This window comes from Enhydra lutris, unplaced genomic scaffold (assembly GCF_002288905.1).
Source record: "Enhydra lutris kenyoni isolate GAN:26980312 unplaced genomic scaffold, ASM228890v2 scaffoldscaffold5, whole genome shotgun sequence".
Taxonomy (NCBI): Eukaryota; Metazoa; Chordata; class Mammalia; order Carnivora; family Mustelidae; genus Enhydra; species Enhydra lutris.
This window is the reverse complement of record NW_019154089.1, coordinates 27,727,295-27,753,481: the sequence shown is the minus strand read 5'-3', so window position 1 is coordinate 27,753,481 and position 26,187 is coordinate 27,727,295. Positions and strand designations below refer to the sequence as shown.

Genomic DNA, 26,187 nt, shown 5'->3' with positions numbered 1-26,187 from the left:
CCCCAGTAAAAAAGGCTAAGCATCCTTCAATTTTCCTCTGTATCAGAAGGACTGGGCAGCAAAGGATATAGTGATGGAGGTTATGTATAGGCATGGAAGCCCTGTGACTCTCAGATGATGATTCTGCAAAGCTCTTGGGGAGAAGATCCTCCAACACTGGGGGGGAATTCCATAACTCTCCAAAAAGGGTCGGAGGGAAGAAATGAGAATAATTGAGGGGAACAGTACCTGCATGCCTTCCTGTCCAGATATCCCAATTCCAATATCAGCAGCTTGAATCATGCTTACGTCATTTGCTCCATCACCTGAAAGGAGAGAGATCATGAGGTGTCTTTATTCCTGGTCTAACTGCTGCATGACAATGAAAAGGGTGTTACACGAATGGCTCTAAAGTCTCCCCATTTGTACATAATTGAATACATTTAACATTGCTCTGAATAGTCCTACAAGAAAAGTCATTGCTACAGTATTTGGCCTGAGAGAGGTCTTTTCTTCTTCTTCTTTTTTTTTTAATTAAAAAAATTTTTTTTGTTAACATATATTATTAGCCCCAGAGGTAAAGGTCTGTGAATCGCCAGGTTTACATACTTCACAGCACTCACCATAGCCTTTTCTTCTTTGACAAGAAGCTCTATTATTTGACAAATGTTTATTGTACCTTTTGTCTAGGCACAATATTAGGTATTGGGAATAAAGTGGTGAGTGAGGCTGGGGCATGGCTTTGCAGTTTACACTAAAAGGCCTTCACAAATGTTATAGTGGACTTCACTAATGAGCAAATGGAGAATCTGAGCAACATAGAGATTCTGCAAGGGTAAACCAAGCTAGGGAAGGGGCCCAGGAGCATTGGCACGAAGATCTTTGCTACCTTTCCTAACTCAGTAGAAGCTAAAATATTTACCGTATTAAGACCATTGGAAGGTCTGGACAGCTAAATCATCAGATTGGCGATGGTGTCCAAGGACAGGGATGGTGTTCGGTTTTGTTTCTGAATATAGGAAAATGGGATTGACTGATTTTTTTTTTTTTTTTTTAGTTGAGGAACGTTTAATCACACTGTGTTCCCATTTAACGAGCTAAGGTGTTTATTTCAGGAAATTGGCGGTTAGGGCACAAAAATACACAGCCTCCAGCACTGTCATATAGTTTTTCAGTGATGATGGAAATATCATCTATCTTTACTGTCTAATATGGAGACCACGAGCCCCATATGACTATCGAAATGTGGCTGGTGAAATTCTATTTAATTATAAATTTCAATACCTATATATAGCTAGGTAGCAACCATTTTACACAGCACAGCTCTACCCAGTGAGGCTTTCCTTACAAACCTGGCTTTTCCCAAAGCTTTATCTTTCAGACTAGAGATTAGCAAACTTTTTCTATAAGGGGCCAGATAGTAAATATTTTAGGCTCTGTGGGCCAAGAAGCAAAACTGAACAACTCTTCTTGCTGAAAGGCAAATAGTCTTGTACACGTTTCACAGTTAAAAACATAAAAGTCATTCTCATATCCCTGCAAAAGCATGTAGTGGGCTGGATTCAGCCTGGCGGCCATGGTTTGTGGCCCGCATTGCCGTCATTCTCCTCCTGGCCCCACCTCTTTTTCTAGTAGCTTCTCATAATAGAATGCATTTAAATATGTATTAGATAACATGGAGAATATGGAATCGGGGAGAGAATTTTCTTTCCTTTGTTATTTGGCAATAAAATTAATCTTTAAAACTTTATGAATGTAAGTAGCCATTATTCTTGTAATGATCATTATTTATTTTCTTCTTCCCCATGGAAAACAAATCTACTCTTTAACTTCTTCTGTTAGCAAACCAGTGGAAGTAGAGGTATGGAATCACGCCATAACTCACCCTGCGGGGTTTTTTTTCTGCTTCTGTGGCAGTGGAGCCAATTTCTTACCTCAGAATGTCAGTCCTGGGCTGTTGCCTTGTGTGTGTTTAAAGTTCTGAAGAGGACAATTTGGGGAATAAAATCAGGATGCAGTTGCTAAAGCTTTGCTCCCTTTATGCCTATGCCCCCCACCTCCCTTTTTTTTTTTTTTTTGGTTTGAATTGCTTTCACCTGAAGACTGGGAGAAGAAACAATGTGCAAATAGGCTTCTTAATTTGAAATGCCAGGAAGGAAACTCTCTTTCTATGTCTGTGTAGGAAGGATAGAACCTGGAACCATCTGTAGGAATATCCCTAAATGAATGTAATGTTTACTATGTGCTTGGTATGTGCAGAGCACAGACAAAATGATAAGACTGATATGGTTCCCACTATTCAAGGAACTCCTGGTCTCCTGAGCAGGCCATTGCAGAAAGCGTATCAGTGCTCTGCAGCTGTGAGGGCTGTGTGTTGCAAGAGTTCCCAGAGACAAGGAAGGTTAGATGGGATTGGAATAAGGGGTATTTTACAGAGGAAATAGCTTGGCAAATGCAAAGGCTCGGGAGTAAGAGAGATAGGACAAGGCTCATGGAGAATGGCAATCAGTTCCATCTGGTTAGAGCATGGAGTGCCAGATGTTGGGGAACAGACAGTAGCTGTGGTGAAGGATGTGGCTAGAGGGTTAGTGGAGACCAGATTGTGAAGATTCTTGGAAACCAGGTTGCTTGTCCCTGGAAGGTTTGATATAGGTACAGTTCTGATTTCTCTGCCTTAACCACGTTTAAAGTTTAGGGTCCTATGAGGAATTTCTTCATCAACCAACAGGTCTGCATTCGTTGAGTGTTTGCTTTGTGCTGGGCCTTGTATTTTGGAATGAACGTATGGGATAGGCTCAACTTCTACAATATCCCCACAAGCCATCAACACTCAGCAGAATATCAAATCCACAAACACCTGATGTTTATGTTATTATGCCAGCTGTTGAGTATCAAAAGGGGAATGGGCTGTATCCCAGAACTGAATTGGCCTGAGTGTATATTACTGAGTTATGTGAATGTTCTGAATTTGAGGTTCCTTCTGGCTTTAACCTCCATTCAAGTCCTAAGTTTTCCTTAGTGATATGCTCATCCTGGAGAACTTTGATTCACTCTCCCACTCTGCTGAGCCTCTGCTTCATCTCCCAGCTGCCAGTCTTGGCTGTCACTTTGAACTCTCTCAGTCTAAGACAGTGATCCTCAGCCTGGGTATCTTGACTTTGACACATGACCTTCCAACTCTGGTCCAGGCCTCTTGCCAGATCAGCCTCACAGGCTGCACCCACATCTTGGCGTGATAGGTACCTATGGAAAGGGTCATGACGCTCAACTTGTCTCGCACCAACTTGACTATCATACTCTTCTGGAGCGGGGTGGAACGGCAGCATAGGACAGACCGGCAGTACTGCGTCAACTCCAAAAATTTCATCTCCAGTTTTCCCTGGAAAATGGCATTCAATGTCTTCCCATCGATGACCAATCCAACTTCTGGGACTGAAGCTCTTGAGGAGGGAGGTAGTGTCTCAGAAGGTAGACAGAACCCAAAGAGCTTGGGGTCTGGCTTCTGTGGTCCATGAAATTGCTTTACTTCTTCCAGTGCACAGCTGAGGATGGATTCACAAGTTTCCTAATGAGTCAGAATAATAAATATGGTATTAGTAAGCAACACTGGAAATGTAGGTTGAAGATTTCACTTTATCCTTTAGTAAAATAGTTACGAAACTCTACCACCATAGCGATTACTCAGGAAGCATTTTCTGATTTCTCTCGTTTCTCTGCAATATTTCAAAAGGCATCAAAGCAATGTTAATTTGGAAGCAGACTAATGGCAAAAGAGAGATGGCTAGGGAATGGGAGTAGAAGTAGTTCAGCAAGATGGGGACTGATACAGGAATGGTATAAGCCAATAAATAATGTCATGATGGTATTGTGCTTTCTATTTCTCATAAGTCATTTTAGTTCTCCTGAGGAAATTGAGTGATGAGGCAACTGAAACAGTGAAATCATTAGTAACTTGTCCTAGCTCACCCAACTTACTAGTGGAGGCAGATCATTATTACCAAAATTATGGCTTTTAATTAAAAAAAATACATTGTATGTTTATCTGTTGGCATGAATGTGTTGGTCATAGAGGTTAAAACTGACGATGAATGTGAACATCTTAATGATGTAAAGAAACTTCTCACTGATTTTTTCTGATGTTTACCCTGAAACCTAGTGAAGAATTTATTTGCTCTTATCAATTTTCCTCTTTTACTTTTGATTGTATCAGAGATAAAGTCACCTTTTGGTTCTAAATATATCCTTTGTACCTCTTTAGATTTTGCAACATTACTTTCAAATAAAGATAGAGAAAAGTTGTGGCAGTCAACTGTATCATCAATTTTAATAGCATTGTTCCTTTCACATAATCTTTATTTTTTTGTTTTGTTTTTTATACACTTTTTAAAAATTTAAATTCAATTAATTAACACATAATATTAGTTTCAGAGGTAGAGGTCAGTGATTCATCAGTCTTATATAATACCCAATACTCATTACATCAAGTGCCTTCCTTAATGCCTATCACCCAGTAACCCCATTCCTCCATCCCTCTCCCCTCCAGCAACCCTCAGTTTGTTTCCTATGATTAAGAGTCTCTTATGATTTATCTCCCTCTCTGATTTTGTCCACATGATCTTTATTTAGCAGTGTTCTTTTATTCATGGCAAGGATGATTTTCATTTACTGTAGTGCTAACAAATTTCTAAAAATAAATGTGTTTAAAGTCAGTCAATTTAAATGAAACCATTAAAAAAACAGTACAGGTAATATGTGGATTTAGGCAAAAATTGTGAAGACTGTTCTGATACGATAGGTTTGGGGGCCATTAATCTAGAAGCTTCTGAGAATATTTGGAGTTATTTATTCTGGAGTGAGTAGAACTGCAGATAATCATTCCTGAGTCTTCCCTTAAGGGATGCTGAATTGAGTGTTGCAAGCAATAGGGTATGCCCAGAACCTAGAGGGGTAATAGGAAGTAGTTCCAGGAGTGGGTGGTTATGCCTGAAGCACTTATCTGGGAAAGAGATCAAGACAGTCCATGCTGGGAGTTGGGGCAGACACAAATTATATAAATTTCTCCAACATATGGCTGCAGGAAGTCATTGGAGATATAAGTTTCAAAGTTTCTGAATTTACTTATTTCAAATTGTGATATAATAACCAAATAGTTACCATTCATTTAACCTTTAGTATATGGTAGGCACTGGGGTAGGGAGCCCCTAAGATGGTTCTCAATGATCCCTGCCCTCCTGGGATGCATGCCCCTGTCTGATCCCTTCCCTTGGGCGTGAGCCACATCTAGCAATTCCTTTCTAATGTTAAGAATTCTGCAAAAGTGATGGGAAGTCTCTTCCAGATTAGCTTATAAAAAGACCATGGCTTCCAATTTGGCACTCTTTTCTCTCTCTCTTGGACGGCTCGCTGTGGGGGAAAAGCAGCTGCCATGTTGTGAAGCAGCTCTATGGAGAGGCCCATGTGGTGAGGAACTGAAGTTTGCCAGCAATCATGTCTGCGAGCTTGGAAGAAAGGCTTCTCTCCACATCCAAACAACCTACCAGTTGAGCCTTCAGATGAGCACATACCCCTGACTGACAGCTTAACTGCAGCCTCCAGAAAGACCTGAACCAGAGGTACCCAGCTAAGCTGCCCCTGGACTCCTAACCCACAGAAACTGTGGGATAATAAATATTGGTTGTTTGCAGCCATTAAATTTTGGAGTAATTTGCTAACTAAGACAAATACTATGCTAATAAGTATTTTTCTTCTATGATCTTATATAATCCTGCCAATAGCCTCTGAAATAAATCTTTCTAATCCCTGTTTTACATATGAAGAGAGTGAAGTTTTGGGAGGTTTGGTACCTGGACCACATTAAGCTTTCAATATATGTTACTAATAATGATAATAATCATTGCTGTTATTAATTTCTATCAAATACTCTAGTTCCTTCTAAATTCCTTGACAGAACAGCCCTTTCAGTGATGGGTTAGTAATTCTCTCATTTTATGGATGTGAACCCTGAGGTCTAAAGAGGTCCCATAACATGCTTATAGATTTAAGGTATATAACAAAGAAATAGTAGCCCTAAATCAATTTATAATGAATTAGGCAGATTAAAACCCTTGGAGAAATTATTCACTGAATACAGAATTATATTAAACTAGGGTTTAAGTAAATCTGAGATTTGGAATGGCTTTCCCCAGTTTCTGGCTTTACATATCCTCGTAGCCAGGTTAAGGGGGTGAGAAAAACTAATCTTAGAGGTTTAGTGGGCTTAGGGTGTGGACAGGGGCTAACATTCAGATACCATCTGAGAGGGTCCCAGACAGCTTTAAATGAATCAACAGTGACTGAACAAAACATGAAATGTGACCCACTGTTCCTTAAGAACGTTGGCTAATTAATTGTTAAATAGCTTCAGCTTCCTGGAGGAATACATTACATTTAACAGAAACCACAAAAGCCCACTCTATCCCTCTTGGTCGGACTGACTCAAGTTTGCCCATGTCTTCCTTCTGGGATCACCTGGAGTGAAATAATTCTTGTAAATAGAATTTCCATTGTAAGCAGGGCAGGCAGATATCAACTATTATTATAGAGATCAAGTACTCAAGCAAGCAGCAAATTAGAAAGAAAAAAAATTTCTTTCCTAAGCATAATATTAATGCCAAAGACTTCCCCAAGATTATTTTCATTTTGAAAATTCACTGGGGTTTAATCTAATCACAGCATAATCTGTGCACTGGACAAGAAAGTAATTTTTCCAATTCTTACAAAAGGCCTCAGGCACTATTCATAGTATACACTACTTTTTAAAAAAAAATATGTGTATGTGATTCTTTATGGAAAAAAAAAACCAGATTTAAACCTCCTAAACCTCTGTTCTGGGTCCAATCAGTCTTAAGCAAAACTGAAAGAGTGTGGTTCCAGCATCCTCCTTGACTCCCTTTTCTGTGCTGTTCGTTCCCATCTTTTTCCCTCTTCTCCATCCTTTTCCCCACGGTCTGCCTACATCTCCCCATGCCCTCCTCCCACCGCCCCTCCGATACTTTTCCTAATTGTTTCCTTCTGGTAGGAGCATACATCTCAATGCCTCCTTCCCATAGTCATCAGCCAAGAATTCACTTTCTGCAGTTTGCATTGTGAAAATAGATCCCCCCCCCCAAATATAAAATTGTATTGTAACTTCGAATATTCTTCCTCAGACTTCACACAATTCTCTCTCCAAACCCCACCCCCTGCTGCCCACAATCTTACTGGGGGTTGAAAACTGCAGTTTTAGGACTCTGCTTCTCCCTTTCTCTCTCTGTCCCATCCTATCTAAGCATGCTGTCTCATGAATCATTCCCTTTAGGTTTTATTCTGTGGCAAACCAATTGGACACATATATTGGAGGTGAGATTTTAAACTCAGAATCATTTTAATGCGAATGGGGCTTTTTCAATGGGAGAGTTAATCCAAAGTAGAAGAAACTCACAACTGGGGTTCTGTGAGCAAACAATGTGTTATGGCACAGATAGCACTGGCCTGGCGAGAGGACAGTGTTCTGGATTTAGTTCTGTCAGAAACTACCAGGGTGACCCTGGGCAAGTGACTTAGTCCCAAAGGTCTTTAGTTTCCTCGTTTGTAAAATGTGGAGATTGGGCCAAGGGTGGAAGTTAGAAGATCAAAACTTTCTAACATGTACTACTGGATGTAATGTGATCAAACTGGTCAGTGGTGCATGGGGTTGAAGTGGGTAACTTTCCTGAGGGCCTCTGAGCTCCAAGGTTCAGTGATATTTTGGGGGCAGGGGTGCTTCCCTGTGTACTGAAATCCCACCCATAAGCCTATCTCTTTTGGCTTAGAAGCTGTTCTGCACTTGGACATCTGGTCTCTACTTTGGTCTCACCTGACTTTCTGTATTAATGGAGTAAACCGTGTCAGTCTGATCTAACAATCTGCAGGAATAGGCGATGTTGACTGCTGTCTCCTGCTTATCTCCAGTCAAGACCCAGAGCTGGATGCCAGCCTCCCGCAGAGCAGCGACTGTGTCCGGAACCCCTTCCTGTAGCCGGTCTTCGATCCCAGTGGCTCCTGGAGTGATCAAAGACACCAGAGCTTACAATTAGCGTGAAAAACTGCTTAAATTCCCTCAAGCCCTCTCAAACCAGATAGTGATTATTAACTATCTCCCATGTCCTAGGCTGTGCTAAGCAGTCAGCATACAACAGTGAAATGGAGCCGGTCTCTACCCTTTTGCAACTCAAAAGCTTGTTGAAGGAGGATTTATAACTGAACTATATGAGAAGAAAAGCTGAGGGTGCCATACTCTAGGTGACCTGAACTTCCTCTACAAAGTCAGGGACAATCTTGTTAAAAAGGGCCATTTGAGCTCAGACCTGGAAGACAAGGCCAAGAAAGGGCAAAGGAGGAGAATTCCAGGTAGAGGGATGAGCATATATGAAGGCCCAGAGGTCAGAGTAGAAGAAGGCACAGAAAGGGAGGCAGAGTGGGGTAAGAGATGGGGCCAGGAAGAAAGGAAGTCTGCTGGATCCTACAGAGCTTTGTCGGGGCATTACAGGATTTCGGATTTATTTGGTAGATGAGAAAGCTATTAAAGGGAATTAAGATGGAGAGTGACAGGATCAGTTTTGAGTTTTAAGAAGATCATTGTAGAAAGGACTGGAGATTGGGGGAGGTGGGATGAGATTAGAGGCTGAGCCGGGTTGTGGAGAAATCGCCTGGGTGGGTCTAGCCGCAAGGAAACTGGAGAGAAGTGCAGAGACTTTGCTCTGTAACAGCTCACGGCAGAATTGGGACTCAGGTTTTTGATACTGTTCTTGGAATCAAATATGCAGACTCTATAATTTTTGAATGATCTCAAGCTTTGCACCAACCCTGATGAATATATAGCCAAATATTAAATAGTTGTGAATTGATTAAGCATAAATTAATCTGCATTTAAATTGAGATTCACTTCAGACAACAGACTAATGGCTACCCATTTTACTCTGGGCAGGAGCAAGACATTTCATTTCTTTTAATAATCCCTAGTGACAATAGGTTGGCAAAGCAGTTACAGTGGATGGATGCATATTGAAAAGATCGTTAAGTAGTGTGGGACCCAGGGTGAATGCAATGCGGCTTTCGTGGCATGGCAGATTCTTGGTGGTAAGATGAAATCTCTTCCCAGCCCCAATCCTCCCCTCCCCAAGCCACCTTGAGGGAACAAAAATAATGACTCTATCTTGAAATGTGCCTCTTTTGTATTGCAGGCCCAGATGCACAAACAACCCCACGAAAAGTGATGGCTCAGGCCTTGTCTTTCCCTCCAAGGCTTAGCCTAGAAGGTAAGATTCTGAAGCTGATTTATATTACAGGGAAGCAGAGTGAAGGAGAAAAGAGGAAAAACACATTTTTTTTGCGTGAAAGAAAAAAATGAAGCAGAAACACCGTGAAAGTCTTTCCCAGCAAGGGAAGCCGACAGATCCCAACACGCGTGTTCTCGTTCTGTAGAACCAGCTGGGGAGTACCGCTTGCTGACTGAGACCGAAGTGCTCCCTGACACAAAAGCAACCTGGAGGGGGTTAGGTAGGGGGGAGTAGGGGGCGCAGAGGGAGTGAGGAGGGAGTCATGTGCCCGAGTGGGATGACGTTCTGTGGCCTTGCGTGTGGATAGAGCTGTCTGGCCTGGCTACCTTCTGGTTCTTGTTAAAATAAGTTCTCATGGCTAGTTTTCAGAAAGGCCTTGGGAGGCAGCGGGCAAAGGCCCCGGAGTCAAAACACAGGAAAAGAAAAAAGGCTGAAGGAGGTGGGGAACAGGTCTCCTCATTTGCCACCCTTCCTGACAAATCTTGCTGCTACCTTTAATCCATAAAGTCGTCACTGTCTTCTTACAGCACTCCTGGTGCTTTCCCCTTGCACCCCTGCCTGGCAGAGAGTTCGGAGCAGTCTGGTTTACATGGAGGAGAAGCTAGGGCTCAGGGGTGAGGGGATAGGTCCCCGAGCACACAGCCCAGGACCAGGATTTGGCCCTCATCCCCAGCTCAGCATTGCCTCCCAAGCGAAAGAAGGCTTTAGCCATGTGGTCAGCATGTACACACATCAGGAGTAGCCTTTTCCAGATCTTGCTGCCAGCTGTGAGGTGATTAACCCTGATAAACAGAGCCTCCTCCTTCTGCCCAGGTAATGCTTTACCTCCCATAGAAACATAAGACTACCTCGTAGCCCGTCTCCCCGCTTCTCATCTTTACCTCAGTGTTATCGGTCGAACTGCCATAGAGCAGCAGCTTTTTGTGAAGCTCGAGTCTGTCCCTGCTTTTCCTCCCTTCTCTCTCAACCATTAGCATATATTTATGTGTCCTTCATGACCTGCGTCATGCTGAGCTTTCTCCCCGACACTCTGTGGTTCAGTCATGGCAGACCTCGGGGTTTCCAGCCCGTCTGGGCTGTCTCATATCTAACTCTTCTTCAGGCCCCTCCCTCTGCCTGACAACTGTCTGCCTTTGCTTGACCAGCTCCTCTGCCCTGCTCATTTCCTGCCTTCCAGCACTCTCCCTGGCCCCAGTCTAGGCTGGTACCTTCTATTTTGTGCCCATACCACCAGGTGAATCTTCCAGCCCAGCCCTCATCACACTTGGTTGAAATTCCTTGTTTAATCATCCAGCTTCCTTGCTAGATTGAGCTCTGAGAGGAGAGGGCCTATGGCTCTTGTTTGCTAGTCCCAATACCTAGCATGCCACTTGGCACATAGTAGGTGTTCAATAAACATTCGAATAACTGGAGGAGAAGTAACCAAGCTCCTGGACTTCATCCAGCAGGCAGTGTCGGAATGCTCCTGGGCATCCTCAGGAAGCGGCTTGTGGAGTCTGGATTGGGTATCTGTACCACTTGTGCCATATACCTGGAAGGGCACTCCAGGGAAGGCTTTTAATTGAGACACATCTGCAGCAGTGCCAGAGTCAGGGCCAAGAACTCCCTCTACAGTGTGTAGCCTTCCTTTTTTTTAAATTTAGTGATGACGTATTTTAATTACCTAGTAAGGTGAGTTGATTCTCCAGATGCTGTGCGGTCTCCATTAGAAGCTCATCTCTGTTGTCAAGGGATGCCTCTGCCTCACACCGGAAGCTGGCCCACCGCTGGAAGTCGTCTTCAGTTATGACCTGCAGGACAAGGAAGAGGCTCTTTCCAAATGTAGGGTGAATCCCAGAGCATTTTCTGTGGGCCTGTTTGAAGTTCCCTACACAATTAGATGTAGGAATTATACTTCCCTACACAATTATTTCTCCTTATTGATTTTTTTTGAATGCATGAATCAGTGAGATATTGATCCTCAGGTTCCATTATCACCAGCGAGCCCCTGCTGTGCTCTAGACACTGGAGGTATAGTAGTGATCAAGATGGACAAGATCCCTGCATGCCTGGGCTTATGTACTAGTGGAGGGTGAGAGACATTAATCCAAGTAAATTTCTTAAAAGGACAGATCACTTTAAGGGATTACAGAAAACAAAGAGGGTGACGTGATAGAGTGTGACTAGATTGGGGAAGCTGTGTGGTTATCTCATTTGGATCTTCAGTTCTTTTAGACAAAGTGACATGCAAATTGAGATCCAATGATGGGAAGGGGTCAGTCATGGAGAGGGGCAAAGGCAAAGGCCATGAAACAGCAATGAACTTAGCTTTCTTTCTGTTCCCTTGAATATACCAGTTGGCTAAAGGATGGAGAGTCAGATAGAGAAGAGGCAGCAATGAAGCTGGGAAGGTAAGCAGCAGTCAGATCTTGTATAGCCTGGTAGACTATTCCACCAGCAACTGGAGATACACAGTAGCTGGAAGAATCCAACTGGAGGACGTATCTTCCTCCCTTAGAGTCCATAGCACATTAGACCCCTCTGCTGGCATCATGTGCATACTGTCTCTAATAGCAATAAATGATTCTTTTGTCCAACAATCAAATATTCCTTGCTTTTCCTTCTGTATATGGCGTTATGGGGAAAACCAAGGGGACACATGTAGGCCTTGGCTCTTGAGGAATTCATAATTCTATTAGAGGAGACAAAAAGGCACAAAGAATTTCAATGGAAAATAGAAGGTGGTAAGGATATACCTACAATTTATGGATAGTAAGCACTGGTCACTGTCTAAGGCACTGTATATATATATTACTTTAATCTCCATGATAACTGTATGAGGTAGGGACCATTAATGCCATTTTACAGGTAAGAAAATCCCAAACTCAGAGAGGTGAAGAAACTTTCCCAAGGTCACATAATAGGCAAGTAGTGAGATTGGGACTTGTACCTGGGTAGGTCTGAGTTTAAAGTGGGTGCTCTTAAACTTAGTTGCACTAAGTGTCATAAAAGAGATGAAGAGCTCTGGGAATTTATAGAGAAGAAACAACTTTTAGTCATCTAGAAATGCATGTCATCATAGCTCCCTTATCTGATTTTTAGGTGCCTCATTAGATGCCCCTACTCTGGGATTCATATCTCTTTGCCTGCCTCTCTAGCAAGGTCTGCAAAATCAAAGGTCTGCAGGGCAAGAGGTTGGTAATTACAAGACTACAGCTGGGCCAAGGGCAAGGCAACAGGGAAGGTAGGGGCTGTGACCAATTGCAGAACACAGAAAAATATACCCTATATTAAAGGAATCAGCTACTACAAAGCTCTAGCTATTAGTTGCTCTTCAAGAATGGAGACATGGTTCATCAGATCCTCTAAAATTTAAGAGAAACCAGAAATCTAGATTTTTATGTGATCACATAGTCTCTCCCAAATTTCAAGTCTAGGCAAATAATGCAAAATTTAAAAAGTCTACTTTGAAGGTAAAATTAGAACACTAAAAATTATTTTATGAGTTATGGGTTACCAATTATATATGTATATATAAGGAAAAACAGGGAACATCAAAGCTACACTGAAATGGAACCTTGCCATTCAGAGTTCTGCCCCAGCATAATTGTCAAGATCCTGGGTCTTTATGGTGAGTCAGAATAGTGAATTTTGAAAATATATATATTTTTGAATTTTGAAAATGTTAAAATAACCAATATTAAGGGTCTTCTAAAAAGAAATAGAAAGGACAGACTCAGGGTTGAGACCTTATAGCTACTAAAAAAAGAATTTATTTTTACCTTCTTGGCGATGCACAGTGTTCGAAGGCCATCTCTTGCATACAAGTCTAGATGCTTTTGGGTCCTGGCTCGAATTTTCCTCACCTTCTTTTCCACATCCGTGTCCGTTGCTGTCAAATAGTCATTGTCCTCCATGAGGTCATGTACAAATGCTTGGGGATCCTTGTTTCTAACACTCTGAAAGAGTGAGGAGGAATCCCCTTATAGCCCACCCCAGAAATACGGACGATCTCTCTTGGTTGCCATGATGTTGTGATAACTCCAGGAATCCTTAAGTTTTCTGCTTTCTATATCTGATCCACAAAAGCCTGGCTGAGAAAAGTCCTATTTAGGGATGGTGGGTTGTCTTAGGTTATTGTTCCCAAACACAAGTTTGCATCAAAATAACCTGGGAACTTACACAAATAATAGAGGTTCCCAGTTGAAGCCCTGCTGAATCCAGACACAGAAGTCTGAATCTTTGTTGTTACCTCTGGTGTTTTCCATGTAGCAGTCAGCCCTGGATGATCAACAGTTTGCTAAGTCTTAGACCTACCATCCATGATCCCCTCTGTCCTCTATTCCAGTCTTCATACAACTGAGGACTCAGGATAGCCACAGCTCTAGATCTCATTGCGAAGCTCTTCAACATATTGGTTTTTTTTTGAGTTAGGCTTTCTTTCTATAATAGGAAATGGCCCTAGAAAAAAATATTTTTTGCATTTCCTATAAATCTAGCTCGAAATAATATTTCATTGTGTTGTGCAACGTTCCCTTTATGAAGTCTGATGTGTTTTCTTTTATCTTTTTCTCCTGAAAATCCAGTACTTTTTTCTATCAGATAAAAAGAATGTTTTGGCCTGGGTTGGCAGGTCTGGGGCAGCTCTGATGTCATCCCCACCTCCTTTACTTAAGATGTCACAGACATCACTAATCAGGTGCAGCACTGTATAAAGCTGAGCTGGGAAAAGGCTTCCAAGTCCTCCTTTACCAGGGCTGGATTGCGATCTTCAGAGGCCCTAGATAGTAAGCAGATTTTGTGTACCTCATCTATTCCCTCCATATAATGCAAAATCAAACATACAATTCATTACAGTAAAATAAATATAAGGAAGTGCAACAAATCTCTGATTTTTCCCATGATACTATTCCAAGGCTGTTTTTATGCAATATAAAAATCATTTTAAAGATTATCTCATTTTTCAGATACTACTTTTTTCCCTGGTGCCTTCAGCACAATCTTTGTGTTTATTGAGCACTACTGTCCCAATGAGCACTGTCTATAATATTTTATTTTCAAAGACACTAGCTCCCCGAGATGAGTCCCTTTTGCCTTCTACCTGTGTGCCTTGGAGTTTATTTTTTCGCTCAGGCTACCAGGAACCTCAGGGTCAAATTGAATGCTCAAACACTGTAAATCTATTATACCTAGGGTTATTTTCTTCTCTCCTTTTCAAAGCGTTGATTCTCAATTCTTATGGCAATATTGTGTACGCATCTTTTATTGGAAGCATCTCTAATCCATTTTGGAATCAGGTGAGGAACAAATAATAATAAAAAAAAAACCCACAAAAACCATCTCTAGGGCAGTTTGGATGGCTGTTGCCCAGGGATAGAGTGCCATGGTTCCCTTGACTCAGAAATATTGAATTCATTGTCTGCCAGAGTCTGGGATGAAGAGACCTAATTAGCTCCCTTCCCATTCTAAACACTCATCAATCCCCATGAACCTCTTGGCTTTGATCCACAGCTGATACTGCAGGAGGCACAGGGCTGCCTGGGCAATTCTAAAGCTTGGCTGGAATCTGCTATCCCGGGAGAATCATGGCCCCATAACTGTCTTCTTCTTGTTAGCAATCAGGAAGTGGCTGCACACTAATTCATGCTGCTCCAAAATTGGACACGGATATGTAGGGACTTTGGAACATTTTTCTGGCTTGGCTCAAGTTTATGAAAATCCATTTGGGGGAGGCTGGGGAAGAGCATGATAAAGAGCGACACCTGAGGCTTCCCAGAGCAGACTGGGCCTGGTACAGAATTCTGGTGGCATGGAAAAGGCTCCAAACTGGGATTCAGGATACCCGGCCTAGGATTTACCACTGGTTAGCTGTGCACCCCTCTTATGTCACTTCCCTTTTTGGGTTCAGCTGGCTTCTCTCCAAAGCTAAGAGTTAGGACCACAGTGTGTTCTATGGCATGTTAATGGGTGTCATGGTAGAAAAAAACTGTGTACGGCTAATCCATGTTTAAATGAATTTGAAAAACCAGAAATTGGGATAAAGGTAAAGAGGTTTCTCCAGCGTAAGACTGCCCTAAATCTTTAATAAGCTCACGAGCACTATAATTCTCCAGGGCTTGGAGACGCAGAAGGCAGCATGATTTAAGGAACCTGCTTTGAGGAAAGCATCTGTGGCCTCTGTTCAAATTAGGATCTGTGGGACTAAGCGACACTATAACTCAAGCTCCTTATTACTGTTCTGTGCTGCCTTTTAAACCAAGGAGCCCTCCTCCTAGAGCCCTGGTGAGGTGGGACTCACCGCACGCTGGGTCTTCCAGCAGATCCATGATAACTGAGTCTGCGCCCTTGGTGTAGACGATGATCTCACTTGTCAGTGGGTGCCTCACAACCACGGACATTCTTTTCCTGACAGAGTCAAAGCCCAGTGTACAGAGGATGTCAAAGGTGAGGCAGGTGCCCTGGGGCAAGCGCACGGTCACCTGCTCTGGTGTCCGGGATACCAGTGTGAAGCTGTAGGCATGGGCAGCATGCACCAGGGCTGCCTCATCAGGGCTCTCAGCCTCATAATAGAGCTCAGGGCTGGCCAGGCCTAGAGCTGGGGCCTCCAGCACCTCCTCCAAGGAAGCCTCCAATGCAGACCCCTGGATGTCGCCCTCGTCCCATGCGCTGCTCCTATAGCCACCATCTGTGGAGTAGCCTCCGCTGTACACAGATGCATCATCTTTGTCTTCTGAGCCTGTGGTAGGCATGTTGGCTCCCAAACTCTCCCCCAGGTCAGTGTCAGAGGGCGCAGTAGACGAGAATGACTGGCTGAGGTTCAAAAGCTTCAGTCTGTGGAAGAGCTGCTGAATCTTCTCCAGGGATGTCCCCAGAGCTTTGGTCGAGGGTGGCACGGTGACCTTGTGGTCAAAGGAGGAAAGTAGAACATTAACTCTCAGTGTTGGAAAAATGTCACGCTGTTTTATGGAAGACTATGAAGGTCATTTTGTAGTAAGTGCATTATTTGAGGTTTCAGTGATTATGGGCTTCTCTTCACTGTGAACCTCATTTCCCTATCTATAGCATGAGGGAATTAGGCAAGATAGCTCTTTCTAGCCCTGATGTCCTAGGGATTGATAATGCTCAATTTTACCATCCTGCTCTGGTCATGGACAAAGGAAAAAAAAGGAGACAAAGGCCAGACCCATATTAAGAGTTCACATTACCTAAGTCCTTACCATGGCTTTGTTTGCTTTATCCTTGCATTCAGCATCTCATCTCACTCTCCCTGGCAACTCTAGGGGATGCTATGTTATCCCAACTTCTGGATGAGGAAACCAAGACACAAAGAGGTTAAATAAATGGGCCATAACCACCTGGTGTGTAGGTAATAGAGCTGGACTCAAATCGGAGGCTGCCTGCCTCCAGAGATTGGACTCCCGAGCTCCATGACAGCTAATATATCTCCCCATTAATTTGAAAATTGAGAGTTAGATGCTGTCTTTCCCAAAATGTACTTCTTCCTTTCTTGAAAACAGAATTAATTTCTCAGGTAATGTTTTCTGTCTCCTAAAACTCTTCTAAAATTTTTTTGATAACTTGGTGAGTTTTCAGTGGCTGGAATGACTGCTCAGAGCAGTTTGGGATCTAGGTGTAATAATCGGAGGCTCTGGTTTGGTACCTGGGTGAGCCTTCTTTTTCCCGATTTCACATCACCAGTTATAACACTCAGTTATTCTCATCAGTCACTCATAAGGGACCTTGGGTGAGTGTTTGTGGATCATTGAAGAGCAATCCATCTTTAGTACTAAAAAACAATTCAGAGTATAAACTTCTATAAACAGCCATCCAGCTGCATTTTTTCTAAATTGGCAGAACTTCACCCATGGTGTTAATAATAATAATCATAACAATTTTTTTTTTTTGCCCTCACATAAAAGCAGAGACCAGGGTAATGTGATATTATTATGGAGTTGTACAGATGGTTCTGTTGTGTATCGCCTATACATCCTTCGTTAAGTTGCTGAAACTCTCTGAGCCACTCTGTCTTCACTTGTGAAATCCAAGGATATACCTTATAGGGTTTTGGGGTCGTGATGATTAAATGGTAATGCAGATGATGTGTTTAGCATGGGGTCTGGCACATACCAAGTGCTTAGTAAATATTAACTTTTAATATCTATCCTATAGACAGATAAAGAATTTGAAAGCTATAGAGAAAGCGCATATATAACTTCTGCTATTTTATTTAAAAAATGAGGAAACTGAGGCCCAGAAAAGATAAGGAATACGTTCAAAGTGTCACAGTGATGAGGTGGTGATTCTGTGACTAGGGATCAAGTGTCTTGTCTCTCTGTTCAGGGCATCACCTCTTACCCGAGCTCTCCTTCTGTCCATCCCACCACCCACCCCAGCGATCCTTACCCTCTGCCGGGGCTGTGTGGTTGTGGAGACCATGACAGAGTTGCAGATGGTCAGGGCAAGGAAGAAGTCAGCAATGGAGGAGGCGGTGGAGGGGAAAGGCTTGGCAGCTTTGGTGTCGGACAAGGTCTCCAGCCACAGGGCAGCATCTTGCACTTTGGGCAGTAGATTTTTATCTGGAGTCACATCTTTTTCCTGAAAAGGAAAGGCCTGGATGAGAATCTTTCCTGAAGGGACTGGGGAGGGAGGCCCCTCCAGCAGATTCTTTGCACACCTGGGAAAGGATGATACGGTCTTTCCCGAAGTCATGCCTCCAGCACATCTCCTCCTCCCACAGGCCTGGTCAAGGCATTCGTACGTGATTCCTCCCTTTCCCTCCACTTTGCATGCCCATCAGTGACAGACTCTGGCAGCCCTTCCCTCACAGTTTCTCCCTGCCATTTGCCCTTCATTCCTGATGCTTTCAGCCAGGCACAGATCTCTAGTCCTCAAATCTGGATTTCTCCATCAGCCTCTGAAGTGGTGTTGCTGCTTCTCACCTCTCTTCTTTCTAACCCTTCGTATGTATTAGCCATGTATCTTTCTTTCTTTCTTTCTTTCTTTTTTTTTAAGATTTTGTTTATTTATTCGACAGACAGAGATTACAAGTAGGCAGAGAGGCTGGCAGAGAGAGAGACAGGAGGAAGAAGGCTCCCCGCCGAGCAGAGAGCCGGATGCGGGGCTCGATCCCAGGACCCTGGGACCATGACCTGAGCCAAAGGCAGAGGCTTTAACCCACCGAGCCACCCAGGCACCCCAACCATGCATCCTTCTAAAACATCATTTCCCTCAAGGTATTCTTGAGCTTGAAAACCTTCAGGAGATCTTCATGTTAGCACAGTCAGTTCGGTCTGGCATCTAAATTCTTCCAGTCTGCATTCCTGCTCTTTACTCCTGCTGCTTCTCCGTGCAGACCCTCTGCTCAGCCTGCTGATTCTTTTGCTGCCTCTTGGATGTATACTCCCTTTAAGCGCCTCTGACCACACCCTGTTGGAACAACCATCTCTCTGCCAAAATCCCACCTAGACTTCAGTAGCTGTGAGAAGTTCCCTCTGTCCGTGAGAAGTTCCCTCTGTCCATGAGATCTTATCCAGCCCACAATGAGTTCTCAGCCTTTTGAGCCACAACAGCGTGTTCTCGAACTTAGAATGTCCACAGGAGTCATGTAGGTAAGGTGAATGAGGGTAGTGGGCCACGGTACAGATGAGGACACTGTGGATGGCAGGGGCTGTGAGCCCTGGCAAGTCCTACCCTGCCTAAAAGGTGGCAAGTGCTCTGCTAGTGAGGTGCTCCGGTGCTAGTCCAGCTTGCCAGATCTATTGATTTTTCAAGATGAAGAGAGATGATGTGAGAACTCAGTTTTTTTAGAAAGAAAAGTCTGTGGGCTGGATCTGACTCATGGGTTTCCAATTTTTCACATCCTTGCGGAAACTGTACTTGTGCCATCCCTTTGGAATTCACCACATATTGACCTATATTTAAAATTCAATTTTCTTATATCCATGTTGAATCTCTCTGGAGATAGGGTAAGAGCCTCAGACATAGAGACCACATTTTCCACAAAGCTGTACATTCAAGAGCCCCGGCTCTTGCTTTGTTTGAAGCAGAAGCTCAACAAACGCTGACTCTTAACAGATACGACAAAAGTCACCAAGCAAAGATGTTTCCACACAAAACTACTTCTATCAGTGTTCATAGTCCATAGGTTAAAGTTTAGAAGAAATTCAATGGTTGAAAAAGATGGGCTGAAGGAATCTGGATTAATTTGTGTAGGGTGAAGACTGAGTGCCAGTGAACTGGACTGAGTGCCAAATAAAACCCAAGTTGAGATTAAAAAAAAAAAAAAAAGGAAAAAAATGAAACAGAACCCTGTGGAGAAAGAGTCCTCAGACTGTGTCTTTCTCTGATTACCAAATGCGATGACTCCAGAAGTCAGACTGTATTCTCTCTGGGGTTGCTGGCACAGGTGAGAGGACAGGGGAGGAAACCCAGACACCCAGGGGAGGAGCTTGATGCCTGCAGGGATATGAGTTGGGCTTTCAAACAGCACAGGGAGGTGAAGGGAAATGGACTAGAGCAAAGAGTTCCAGCCTTCATCTGCAGTGCTTTCCAAGAGTCAACATTACACTCCTCCGGTTCACACCATCTTAGGAAAACAACATCCAGAGAAAAGTACTTATTAACAGGAAGAGTGCTAGTAAAACTGTATCAAGTCTGCATTTCTTCTCATAGCCTTGTGATAAGCAATGGTGAACCATCCAGACCATATGGTGTCACTATTTTCAGAAAGCCTAGGAAGGGAGCATGCACTATCCAACCTCTTTGCCTTTGAATGCAGTTTTCCCAGCAGGAGTTCACTTTGATGTAGCTCTTCCTAATTTTCCAAGCAAAGTCATTTATGTGACCTCACTGACTTCTCACAGTCCCAACCTAACTGAAACCCAGAAAGATGGGCTGACTTAACCAATCACTCAGTGAGTCAGTATAAAGCCAGAATCAGATGTCAGACCCTCTGACTGCAAGTCTAGAGTCTTCCTTTCCTTTCCATGGTCATGGTAAAGTAGCAGTGTTCCCTTATTAATGCTCATCGGCAAACGCCCCTAGCCAGATTCCAGACCCCATCCACTGCCTGTTATCAGTGCACCATCAAAACTCAAGGGGCTCTGAGCTCGTTTCTTAAAGTAGTAATGATAGTTTGTATGCGTACAGTACTTCTTCCATTCTGGTGACCTCCATTATCTCACTGTGGTTCCACAGCAACCTTACCTGTTGAGTACAATCATTCTCCTGGTTACCCATGTAGCAGATGAGGAAACTGCTGCCCTGGGAGATTAAGTGTTTTTCCCAAGGTCACACAGTAAGTGAAAGGGATTCCTTTACTTGATTTGAGATCGTCCAAACAGAATTCATGCTCTTAACCTCTGTGCCAGGCAAGATCCCCCACGAGGAGGAAGTAGCCTTTGATAGTTGCTGACAGCGAGCGTCTTTGGTGTTTGGCATCCCAAGCACAACTAATAGGCTTATATATCTAATCCTTAGGACTCAGCAGATGGTCTGTGAGATTATAAAAGGGATTATGGGAATCTCCTTTTTTCAGGAAAAAGATTTCATTTGGGGCTGGGGGTATACATGAATGAGATGCTTTTAACCCTTTGCACAGATGCACAGAGCTGCGGATGAGCTTGGAGGTCAGCAAAGCCAAATGTCCCATTTTCCTGATGATAAAATGGAATGTCAGAGAGGTGGGAAGTGAACTACTCAAGATTGAACATTGAATTAGGGTCAGATCTAGGACAGTTTTCACACCAGCTGACTCCCAGCTTCTGACAACATACTGCTTTGCTCCAAGCTATGCGTTACATATTTCCAAACGGTGACACAGTTAAAATGATTTAATGGACATTTATTGCTTGTTCATTTACCCTTTAGTCTATGAGTGCCATGAGGGCTGAGACAGCCCATGGTATGTCCCCAGTGCCTGGCAGACAGCAAGCACTCAAACCTATGCTACTCCGTCACTGATTAACTCATGGGATCTCTTTGTTATAACCCTTCTTATTTCAACCCAATCATACAAAAATGCATCACTGGAAAAAAAGTCTCTGCAAAGGGCCTACTTCTCTCTGGCACCGGCAGCAGGTCCAGCCTGCAGGTGTCAGCAGCAGACGTCAGTTAAGCTTTATCCTGTCACCGCAAACTGTTTCCACAGGGCAAAGTTCTTCATGGTTCCCTTTGCCCACAGCTCATTGGTTTCTTGTCTGGCCCATTAACATTTAGGAACTTGGCACTTAGGACACTTAGAGAAAGCAATGCTCCCACCCACCTCTGAGCCCCTTGGCTAGTCTACTTCTCTGAGGGAAGAGAAATATAAAATTGTGGGTTACCTGGTTGTTCAGGTTAGAGCTCTGTGGCAGCCAGCCACCCAACTGGCTGGATTTCTTTCTACTGCAGAACACCTAAAGCTCATTCAAACCTTCTTTGATGAAGGTGATCTTGGACCTCCCACTATACCCTCAAGGATTCTATTATTATCATTAGATTACATTTATTGAGAAATTATATCAAAGTCAGGTGTTTTGGTAAGTGTGTTCATGGACATCGTTTAGTTATCATGACCACATTGAAATAGGTACTATTATTCTCCCACTTTAATTATGAGGTAAATGAGGCTTACTGAGTTTAAGTAATTTGACTAAGGTCACAAAGTTAATAAAAAGGATGGGGCGTGGGCCCAGTTCTGCCTTCTGATGCCAACGCCTGAACCCTTCAACTCCATGCCAGACCTTCCCAAACGTTAACATGCACACAATCAACTGGGCCTCTGGTTTAAACTCAGATGCTGATTCAGTGGGTTGGAAGTATGGCCTGAGCATCTGCTTTTCTACAGTGCTTATGCTGCCGGTCCCAGAACCCCAGTTTGAGCAGCGAGAATTTATATGGCCACCGTGTGCTACATGGCTGAACTATGTCCCCCACTGAAGGCTAGGGAAAGCAGGCCAACCTCCAGTCTGCCCCTCTCTTCTCAGTTTTAACGCTAACTCACTCAAGTTGACATTGACAACAATCACTCATCGGGTGTAGCAGTTTGCGGCTATTAGGAATCCATGGAGCCAGCAGTGGAAGTAAAAGGGGAACCCTGGTGTCCAACCTGGAAGAAAAGTCTCTGTGGCGTGGTTCTTCCCGGGCCTCCATCTCCAGGTGTCAACCTCTCTCCAACCTGCACCTTCTGTTCCAGCTGCTCCTCAAAACCCCAGTTTTCCATGTCACTTGCGTTCCTTGCTGCTCCCCACTAGATGGTCTTCTCTTTGCTCTGGTTAACCTTTAATTTTGTCTCAACTTAAGCTCAGGTACTAACCCTTCCAGGCAGCCCTCCTGAGGCCTCATCAGATGCAGGCGCACCCCTTCTGGGCTCCTACAGCCCCTCGGCACCCTACACCCAGCACCAAAAGGAGCGTTCTATAGGCACTGGTGTTCTTCTCTCCTCTCTTTTGGGTTGTAACTTCTGAAATCAGGGACGAGACCCTATTAAACCTTATATCCCAGTGTTTAGAACAATACATGCTATACTGCGGAAGCTTACTTGAAGTTTGACAATAAATGACAGGCTATTCCAAAGAAATGTAGATACTGAGTAGATACACAGAATTGGCAGAAGTGGATGTAAGCACATCCTTCTATTTGTTGTGGGTGACTGTCTGAACTAATAACCTCTTGGGAAGTATCAATCAAAATAAAAAAGATACAATTTAGCAATCATGTTTGAAGAATACTATAGAAAAATACACATGTATAAACAGACAATGGCTCAACCACCCAACAAATTCTAACAGCCATTAAAAAAAAGATGAGGCAGGGGCACCTGGGTGGCTCAGTGGGTTAATAAGCCTCTGCCTTCGGCTCAGGTCATGATCTCAGGGTCCTGGGATCGAGTCCCGCATCGGGCTCTCTGCTTGGCAGGGAGCCTGCTTTCTCCTCTCTCTCTCTCTCTCTCTCTCTCTGTCTGCCTCTCTGCCTACTTGTGATCTCTCTCTGTCAAATAAATAAATAAAATATAAAAAAAAAAGATGAGGCAGCTCTCCATTGAATATCTGTCTACATATATGAAATATTCCCTCAGATTCACTAGGTTAAAAGAAAAAGTCCAAAGCAATGTGCAGGGTATGCTAATATTTGCACTAAAGGATGTACTCATGTGTATACCACACTTGTATGCTCCCATATAGGTAGAACATCTCTGGGACATACACAAGAAAATGCAAATAATGGTTGTTACCAGGGTTGTGGGAAGAGAAGAAGAGGGAAGGAGACTTATTTTTTATCATTTGACCTTTAGTTACTTTCTACTACTTACTTAATTATGTGGTTATATCACTATATTGTGTAAACAAACTTTCTGGGTTGCTGGGGAGCTGGAGGCTGAACTAGGATTTAAGAAAGTTACAATTTTGCCGAGGTTGAGGCTGTGACCTAGAGGACGCTGCCTTTCATTCAAGAACTGGGAGAACCTGGGGTGCCTGAGTGGCTCAGTTGGTTAAGTGGCTGCCTTCGGCTCAGGTCATGACTCCAGGGTCCTGGGATTGAGCCCCGCGTCGGGCTTCCTGCCCAGTGGAGAGCCTGCTTCTCTGTCTCCCTCTGCCTGCTGCTCTGCTTACTTGTGCTCCCTCTCTCTGTCAAATAAAAGCTTGAAAAAACAAAAACAAAAACTGGGAGAATCCAATGTTAGCAAATATTTGCTTAAATAGAAGCATGTGGATTTAAGATAAGCTCTTCCCAAAGGGGACATAAGCCCCAAGGAAAGAAACTTAAGTGGTGTAGCAAGAAGGGAGTTTTCCAGATCTTGCAAGACCTCATGCCATGTGAACAGGGTCACCGCAGCTGGGCGCCACCTTCTGGTACCCTGGAAGCTAAGGGAGGCACAGCTGGTAGAGGCTTCATCTGTTCCTGCCCTGTGTGGCCGCATTATTCCGAAAAGATTTTGTGTGCTTGGCTAATTAAATCAGGACTCTTATCTAACTTTCGAGTGGGAGTTTGTATCTGTGGGCTGTCCTCATCCGTCCAGAGAAGACTGGAAGTGCTGCACGCATTTCTTTCAAAGAAAGGAAGGAAGACCAAAACTAAGGAAAGGAGGCAGAGGGCCCAAGACACCGCCTTTACTTTTCTCCATTGCCTTCTTCCCAGAAAGGTGGGAGAGGCCATGCCCCCAGAAGGAATTGGTGGTGCCATCTGGAGGAGTGTAAGGGCTCCAGTGCAAATTTTATGATTAGGAAGATATTCTTTGGTCTGATGGTTCCGGAAAACCTCTTGTAAGTGGCACTTCTAAACAAAGACTCTCTGCTCAAATTTTGGCTTCTTACGCAGCTGGGAGGGTGGGGGAACCATTTCATTTTCCATCTGCCAATACTCTTAAACTGGCTTAGAACTACCTCACCACTCTCCAAAGTGTATTATCCCCACCCTAAAGCCACAGATTTTATAGCAGCCAATTAAGAGGCATTAACTGATACTTCCTTGTTCTTTGTAGTAAAAGGAAAAAAAACCAGCTTCTGTTGTTGTTAGCCTTGATGCTCATTTTGTTCCGGGTTTAGGGCCAAGTTCCAAGGAAACCAACAACCACCTTCTTTAGATTGTGGTAGGGTGCTTGCTCTGCCAGGACTTGGCATCGTGGTGGTTTTAGAGGCAAGTTCTGACTGATTTACAAAGGGAAGGTAAAGAACCGGTGGTGCCAAGAGATTATTATCCAACCAGACTGAATGCCAGGTGGGCAGATGGAAGAGGACACAAGCTTGGAGAGCCTGCCAAGGGTGGGTGGGGGCAGGAGCCAGGAGGTCCACCCCGGGGCTACCACCGATATTCTCTATGGATTGACTCAAGGATCTGCCACTCTAGCCACAGATATTTTATGTGTTAGTGTCAGAGCCCTTTAAGGCCGCCCAAATCACGCTCTTAAGCCACTGCCTCCCAAGCTATAGAAGATGTCCATTTGAGCCAAATGAAGATGATTTCTTATGGGGGCAATGCTAGGTTTAGAGAGGTTCTTGATCTTGTTGCTCTCTAGAATTATCAGAAATAAAAAACATGAATGCTCAGGCCCTACCCTAAACCATATATACCAGAATCTCATGGGAGAGGGCTTCACAATGCATTTTATGAAAACTCCCATTTCCCATGTCATCAGATATGAACATTTATACCAGCTAGACAGCTTTCCTTGGGAAACACTGTTTTAGACTTCTACTAGTTATCTATCTGGAACACATGATTTTAAGAATTAAGTCCTCAAAATAAACTCAGGAAACAGAACAATAATCCTTCTTAAAGATGAAGACATTGAGGTTCTAGCTCAGTAAGCTGACCAAAGTCACAGAGTAGATGAAGGAGCAGAGATGAAAACCTAGAGCATTTGAGCCCGAATGTACCTAATTTATAGCTGAAAGGGACCTTGCAGGTCGGCATGAACATCATGCTATTTAACTTTTAGAACAGCCAGTGATAGTTGTAGGCCCTAGTGATAGATAGGCCCTGAATAGAAGTTCCCCTGGCTGGCTCAGGGCTGCAGTTTTCCTGAGCCACTAAGATTTGTCAGGCTGAACAAGCGGGAGTGAATCTGTGTGTCGTCCTAAGTGAGATCTACAAAAGAAAGCTTCCTGTTTCTCTCTGTGTGTCTTGGGGGAGACATTCTCAGGCACCTGGGATGCCCACGGCATCCATGACTGGAAGGTGTCAAAAGACACTCGCAACGCAAGACTTAGCATCTGTGCCTGGTGAGAATTCACTAGATGTATTGTTGAAATATTTAGGTAAGCAGCTGGAGGAAGAGCATTATAGTCAGAGGGGACAAAATTAAATTGAAGAAGAGAAAGATGCAACAAAATGCATGTTCTGTTATCTTACATGAGAAAAAGAAGGAAAAAAAGTTCTTCCTAAAGGCATCTATGGATCATTCCTCTTGTATGTT

At 43.6% G+C, this 26,187-nt stretch overlaps 1 protein-coding gene across 1 annotated transcript in view; it reads right to left on the bottom strand.

Annotated features, from left to right (window-relative positions):
- The window catches only part of LOC111141299 (ATPase phospholipid transporting 10B (putative)), a 98,259-nt gene that overhangs the window by 24,242 nt on the left and 47,830 nt on the right, over window positions 1-26,187 (bottom strand). The window contains exons 10-16 of the mRNA XM_022493759.1: window positions 17,697-17,888; window positions 15,592-16,192; window positions 13,076-13,185; window positions 10,978-11,104; window positions 7,853-8,037; window positions 3,223-3,544; window positions 229-305 (exon numbers count right to left, since the gene is read on the bottom strand). Of these exons, the coding sequence (XP_022349467.1) occupies window positions 229-305; window positions 3,223-3,544; window positions 7,853-8,037; window positions 10,978-11,104; window positions 13,076-13,185; window positions 15,592-16,192; window positions 17,697-17,888 (1,614 nt within the window). The remainder of the gene's footprint in view (window positions 1-228; window positions 306-3,222; window positions 3,545-7,852; window positions 8,038-10,977; window positions 11,105-13,075; window positions 13,186-15,591; window positions 16,193-17,696; window positions 17,889-26,187) is intronic.